The 7,500-nt window shown below is 39.6% G+C and overlaps 1 protein-coding gene across 1 annotated transcript in view; it reads right to left on the bottom strand.

Moving 5' to 3' along the window:
* Positions 1–7,500, bottom strand: part of tnfsf12 (TNF superfamily member 12) — a 17,012-nt gene that overhangs the window by 6,550 nt on the left and 2,962 nt on the right. Inside the window, exons 2-5 of the mRNA XM_016479633.1 lie at positions 5,032–5,113; positions 1,526–1,573; positions 1,408–1,431; positions 1,193–1,320 (exon numbers count right to left, since the gene is read on the bottom strand). Coding sequence (XP_016335119.1) covers positions 1,193–1,320; positions 1,408–1,431; positions 1,526–1,573; positions 5,032–5,113 — 282 coding nt within the window. The remainder of the gene's footprint in view (positions 1–1,192; positions 1,321–1,407; positions 1,432–1,525; positions 1,574–5,031; positions 5,114–7,500) is intronic.

The raw sequence follows: 7,500 nt of genomic DNA, 5'->3' as shown, positions 1-7,500 counted from the left end.
TATCTGTCTTTATCTATCTATCTATCTATCGATCTATCTCTATCTGTCTTTCTATCTATCTGGCTTTATCTGTCTCTATCTAGTCTGTCTGTCTCTATCTGTCTTTCTATCTATCTATCTATCTATCAAACATGAAGACTTTTGAAATATATATATATATATACACATACATATACACACATATACATACATACATATACACACACACTTTGCTGGCGATGTGCCTGGAAAGTTTGCCGAAAACTGGTTTAACTCACTTGACAGTACAGGAAGTAGACACCGCTGCGCTCCACTTTGAAGGTTCCAGTCTCTGGATTATAATGCACTGCCCTGCTCATATTCAGCTGCTCCTCAGTCCATCCTTTAATGACTCCCTCATTCCCCACTAGGATGCATACATTATTAGAGAATATTCCATAAGACACAGACAGTTAGAGAATATTCCACATACATATACTCCCAAATAACTCACCTTTTTGGAAGGAATCGTTGGTTACTGTTAAAAATGAGATGTATATTAGTCTGGGGGAAAAGACAGCAGTTGGGTTTTTTATTGTTAAAAAAAAAGATTTGCAGTACTGTCCACTTACTCTCAAAATGAGAGGCCACTTTTCGTCCATTTCCTTTCCTCCCTCCCGCTTGCAAGATAAAGACAAAAGAAAGGCATGTTTTGGAAAAAGAGACAAAACTCTCTGGGATGCAGATAGGAGTCATCCATGTGGAGCTCATGCAACTTCCAGCATTAAACAGCTGTGCAGATGCAAACATCATGGATTAATCTAGAATAATTTATACACCAGCTGAAGTCCTGATTGTCAAAGCAGATGGTGAAATATTTCCTTTCAGCTCTGTTCTACGATATCTGTCTATCTATCTATCTATCTATCTATCTATCTATCTATCTATCTATCTATCTATCAATGTCCGTCCGTCCGTCCATCCCTCCATCCCTCCATCCATCCATCCATCTATCTATCTATCTATCTATCTCTATCTGTCTTTCTATCTATCTGGCTTTATCTGTCTCTATCTAGTCTGTCTGTCTCTAGCTGTCTTTCTATCTATCTATCTATCAAACATGAAGACTTTTGAAATATATATATATATACACACACACATACATACATAAACACACACACACACTTTGCTGGCGATGTGCCTGGAAAGTTTGCCGAAAACTGGTTTAACTCACTTGACAGTACAGGAAGTAGACACCGCTGCGCTCCACTTTGAAGGTTCCAGTCTCTGGATTATAATGCACTGCCCTGCTCATATTCAGCTGCTCCTCAGTCCATCCTTTAATGACTCCCTCATTCCCCACTAGGATGCATACATTATTAGAGAATATTCCATAAGACACAGACAGTTAGAGAATATTCCACATACATATACTCCCAAATAACTCACCTTTTTGGAAGGAATCGTTGGTTACTGTTAAAAATGAGATGTATATTAGTCTGGGGGAAAAGACAGCAGTTGGGTTTTTCATTGTTAAAAAAAAAGATTTGCAGTACTGTCCACTTACTCTCAAAATGAGAGGCCACTTTTCGTCCATTTCCTTTCCTCCCTCCCGCTTGCAAGATAAAGACAAAAGAAAGGCATGTTTTGGAAAAAGAGACAAAACTCTCTGGGATGCAGATAGGAGTCATCCATGTGGAGCTCATGCAACTTCCAGCATTAAACAGCTGTGCAGATGCAAACATCATGGATTAATCTAGAATAATTTATACACCAGCTGAAGTCCTGATTGTCAAAGCAGATGGTGAAATATTTCCTTTCAGCTCTGTTCTACGCTTCTCCTAGCCTTTGTTTTCAGTAACAGGCACCATGCACAGTATTTTCTACTTTCACCCCACCAGCTGGTTCCAGTCAACAAAGAGGCAAAACTTAGGGGAAAAAAAATTAGACTGCAAGAAAATTAATTTTTGGCTCTTTCTTAAACTTTCTCATGCAGAAAATAATCTTCCTATGAAATGAGGTAGATTAACATCTATGGCTACCGTTCAACATAATGCAATAATTCAAACAAACCACCTTGAGAAATGTTTTTTTTTCTACTTTGCCCCTCTCCAGAGGCTCTCGAATCTCGCCTCAGGGGAGCTGCCTGATCTCCCGCTAGTCCGTCAAAATGTGCACTGACTGATCACCTAAGTCTCAGACTTCAAAAGGAACTTCATAGAAATGGTTAAAACGACTGTTATTCCTGGCTGACCGTTTCAACTTGAAGCCGTGACTGTCCCTAAGGGGCACTATTCTGGGCTAGGAAAACGATATATTTTGAGGAATGATTGTGGATAAGCATTTTGGCTCTGAAATCAGACAGCAGTCAGGTGTCAGCTGAAGACTTGCGGCTGCTCATTAGACTTCTGAAGGTCCATCTGTTTCTACACTAATGTTTATTTTGTTGATCTTTTTGGCCGTAGTTCCTTACCTTTAGTTGTTTTTACCCTTTTGGCACTGCTTTTTCCACCGTGTACTCAGGAGACCAACCAACCTCGAGATGCCTTATCGCATAATTGCAAGAGAATTCAAGGCAGAACTAAAGTAAGTCTATTGCTAATTAAAGCTATTTCAGGCTTCAGTGCAAGGGGTCACTTGTTTTAGAAGGTTGCTAAAACCACTATGCCCTGCGGTCCTTATGCCAGTTGGTTTTTGCCAGATGCGTGTCCATCCAGCTCAAACCTGTAATTTCTGCTGTCATTCAGCCTGCTGCCTACTGTTTCCTGTTGCAGCTTTTGGAAACATATGCCCAATGGTTTACCCAAGGTGCCGTGGTGTCCAAAATGGTTTGGTCTCTGTAAATATTGCGTGCGATGACCAAAGATCATCCTTCTGGTGATCCAAGACTTTCTGACAACAGCTGTCATGTGTCAGTTTTACAGCTATGTTTTTAATAGTGTTTTTATACATCTCCTGCATTTTTGTAATCTCTATGGTTTTATTCAATTTCCTTGAAAGAGTAACATGTGATTGCTATAATGGATAGTCTGCATTTGAAGCGGTCACAATCACAAATCATTTGTTCAGTGTTTACTAGTCAAGTGCTTTGAATGGATTTCAATAACTGGCTTCATGCCTGACATTATGACATATGATGTCCTTCAGTACCATCTCTGCGGAACCTCTGACTCTCCAGCAGTTCGCGTTTTTCCAGGATGAGCTGGAAGATGGCCTTGCGCTGCATATTCACCTGCAAGAGAGAGAAATAAAAAGAAAAGAGAATAACATTTCTCATCGCGCTCAACAGCTTTTGCAGACAGATATGGGAGACAGACGCGACCAGCGTGACTGGGCCAGGAATGGAACCTAAATATGTGTGTCAAGTACGAGCAGACCACTGGGGAGAAACACTGCTGGCTTCTATTAACTGGCGTTTTGCGGGTAACCCATGCAGTAGTCATAGCTTTTGAAATAATCAAACCCAAGCTGGAGGCGTTCCTGAGCGAGACACAAACAAACAGTCACCAGAAGACTGGCAAACACTGACACTCAGATTTTAATAGGTCAACCACTTCCCCTAAATGAAAACCGGTAACAACACCTTGTATGTTTTTTTTTCCATAATGCAATACATTCCGGGAATGCTTCTCTGTTAAAAGGAAACTTTAAGTGGAAAATAAAAAGCTGACAAACAATGTGACAAGCATGTGAACGCTTTGTCAGCAGTTTAACACATGTCTGGCAACAGAAACCATGGTTGTGCCTATAAGTGAAGCGAGTACCTGTCCGTCTGGACTTTCAATCTACTCCATGCAAAGTGCATTTGGATCTACACACCATATACAGTTATGGTGTGTGCAAAAACTGTACTGTGCTGCAAAAAAACAAAGTTACAGTCATATGCAGAGTTGTAACCACTTTTTTCTGCCTTCTTAAAGGTGAAATATTGCCAGATGGGTGAACTCTTGCCAGATATTGACTGCAGAATATCACATAAATGCAGCTGTTGCCCAACCGTAACTGTATATTTCCAAGATTTTCTCAAACAAAAGTTTCTGAAAATCCACGGAAAACATTCCCTACATTTTTAACATACCTAACCATATCGTAGCTATTATTTGGCAACAAGGATGCTAGCAACCTAGCTAACGTTAGTTACATGTCGCTGGTTAAGCAATTCACAAAGAAGCATTGGAGAATAAATTTCGTCTTTAAATAAGGTAGAAAAATTTGCATACTTTTAAATCTACGCATGCCAATGTTTTTGTTTTACCTTTTCCAATTTCGGCCTGTGTGTTTAAATTTGTCCTACTAGTAATGTATTGTTTGTGAACGAATCTTTTGAACGAATCACTTTCGGATGGAAAAAACTAACTTGGATATATTAGCCTACATTAAAACACTAAAACGAGAATATGGTAGCATATTTCATTTGTTCTTACATGTTGTCACGCGAACGAGCGGTTACTATACTTTTTAAGTGTCTGGAGTCTCAAGTACAAGTATTTTAATTCATTAGACACAAGTTAATTAAGTAACTAGTGTCAGAGAGTCACAGTCACTTCAGTCATCACAGTCACCAGCACCGACGTTCACAAGATCACAATCACCTGCATTCTGATTCCCCGCACCTGCTGCAGCTAATCAAGATCCCCGATATCAGTGCTCACCTCTCACAAGATCAACGTCCTGTCTACCGTTCACTTCATTGACGCTAGCCTGACTCATTCTAATAACCTGTGTTTCCTACCCCAGACGTTACTGTATTTCCTCCGTTCCAGTACTCCACCGCTCCACGTGATTCCTACTGGAAAGCCAAGATCTGTTACCGCAAGCTAAGCCCTCTGAACTCTGTCACTGTGTGCTTCACTTGCCTCTCATCACCACCTGGTTCACGCCATCGTTTCTATCAATAAGGACCCTTGTTTGACTCCTTGAAAGAGTAACATGTGATTGCTATAATGGATAGTCTGCATTTGAAGCGGTCACAATCACAAATCATTTGTTCAGTGTTTACTAGTCAAGTGCTTTGAATGGATTTCAATAACTGGCTTCATGCCTGACATTATGACATATGATGTCCTTCAGTACCATCTCTGCGGAACCTCTGACTCTCCAGCAGTTCGCGTTTTTCCAGGATGAGCTGGAAGATGGCCTTGCGCTGCATATTCACCTGCAAGAGAGAGAAATAAAAAGAAAAGAGAATAACATTTCTCATCGCGCTCAACAGCTTTTGCAGACAGATATGGGAGACAGACGCGACCAGCGTGACTGGGCCAGGAATGGAACCTAAATATGTGTGTCAAGTACGAGCAGACCACTGGGGAGAAACACTGCTGGCTTCTATTAACTGGCGTTTTGCGGGTAACCCATGCAGTAGTCATAGCTTTTGAAATAATCAAACCCAAGCTGGAGGCGTTCCTGAGCGAGACACAAACAAACAGTCACCAGAAGACTGGCAAACACTGACACTCAGATTTTAATAGGTCAACCACTTCCCCTAAATGAAAACCGGTAACAACACCTTGTATGTTTTTTTTTCCATAATGCAATACATTCCGGGAATGCTTCTCTGTTAAAAGGAAACTTTAAGTGGAAAATAAAAAGCTGACAAACAATGTGACAAGCATGTGAACGCTTTGTCAGCAGTTTAACACATGTCTGGCAACAGAAACCATGGTTGTGCCTATAAGTGAAGCGAGTACCTGTCCGTCTGGACTTTCAATCTACTCCATGCAAAGTGCATTTGGATCTACACACCATATACAGTTATGGTGTGTGCAAAAACTGTACTGTGCTGCAAAAAAACAAAGTTACAGTCATATGCAGAGTTGTAACCACTTTTTTCTGCCTTCTTAAAGGTGAAATATTGCCAGATGGGTGAACTCTTGCCAGATATTGACTGCAGAATATCACATAAATGCAGCTGTTGCCCAACCGTAACTGTATATTTCCAAGATTTTCTCAAACAAAAGTTTCTGAAAATCCACGGAAAACATTCCCTACATTTTTAACATACCTAACCATATCGTAGCTATTATTTGGCAACAAGGATGCTAGCAACCTAGCTAACGTTAGTTACATGTCGCTGGTTAAGCAATTCACAAAGAAGCATTGGAGAATAAATTTCGTCTTTAAATAAGGTAGAAAAATTTGCATACTTTTAAATCTACGCATGCCAATGTTTTTGTTTTACCTTTTCCAATTTCGGCCTGTGTGTTTAAATTTGTCCTACTAGTAATGTATTGTTTGTGAACGAATCTTTTGAACGAATCACTTTCGGATGGAAAAAACTAACTTGGATATATTAGCCTACATTAAAACACTAAAACGAGAATATGGTAGCATATTTCATTTGTTCTTACATGTTGTCACGCGAACGAGCGGTTACTACACTTTTTAAGTGTCTGGAGTCTCAAGTACAAGTATTTTAATTCATTAGACACAAGTTAATTAAGTAACTAGTGTCAGAGAGTCACAGTCACTTCAGTCATCACAGTCACCAGCACCGACGTTCACAAGATCACAATCACCTGCATTCTGATTCCCCGCACCTGCTGCAGCTAATCAAGATCCCCGATATCAGTGCTCACCTCTCACAAGATCAACGTCCTGTCTACCGTTCACTTCATTGACGCTAGCCTGACTCATTCTAATAACCTGTGTTTCCTACCCCAGACGTTACTGTATTTCCTCCGTTCCAGTACTCCACCGCTCCACGTGATTCCTACTGGAAAGCCAAGATCTGTTACCGCAAGCTAAGCCCTCTGAACTCTGTCACTGTGTGCTTCACTTGCCTCTCATCACCACCTGGTTCACGCCATCGTTTCTATCAATAAGGACCCTTGTTTGACCAATTACCTCTGTGTCTCCTAGCCTGTGTCGTGACAACTAGTAAGACCGATTCATAATTGTTTTGACATCACTATAGCGGGCAGCTCGATGTCAATTTGATGTCAAATTTGTTATTTATTATATAAATATTTATATTAGTCAAGATTTGATCAAGATGCTGTATACCATAATTTTTTTATTCAGCTTGGACGGCAATTTCTTCCGGTGGTTAATTGGGTAAAACAGGAAGTTATCCCACACGGAAATTGTTTTAATATATATGTAGGCCAATATGTTTGACGTTCAGTTTACGTCAAACCAACATCAAGTTTTAAACGTCCTGTTGATGTCATATTGACATCAATGATTAGTATGTTTAATTAGGATTTATGTAAATTTATGGTGTAATATGAATTTGTCGTTAGCTTGATTAAGTTTAAATAGAATTATTTTCGTAAGGTTCAAAACACATTTGGCACATCTTTTGAACCGTGATCACCGTGATGTGCAGCCGTCAAAATAATGTTCTTTTTAGCAGCATCATATGACCCCTTTAAAACGTTTTGTACATTGCTCATGCAGAAATAGAAGGAAAACAGTGGAGTGATTATTACATTAATTAAATCTACCAAAAGTACTGATTTGCTGCTAATACATTCACTGTAAAAAAAAAAAAAAAAACTTATTTTTTTTTTACATAAAATTATTGTTAAAACAATTAAAAAA

The sequence above is a fragment of the Sinocyclocheilus anshuiensis genome, unplaced genomic scaffold, assembly GCF_001515605.1.
Source record: "Sinocyclocheilus anshuiensis isolate Anshui unplaced genomic scaffold, SAMN03320099.WGS_v1.1 scaffold874, whole genome shotgun sequence".
NCBI classification, from domain to species: Eukaryota; Metazoa; Chordata; class Actinopteri; order Cypriniformes; family Cyprinidae; genus Sinocyclocheilus; species Sinocyclocheilus anshuiensis.
This window is presented reverse-complemented; position numbering and strand designations above follow the sequence as displayed.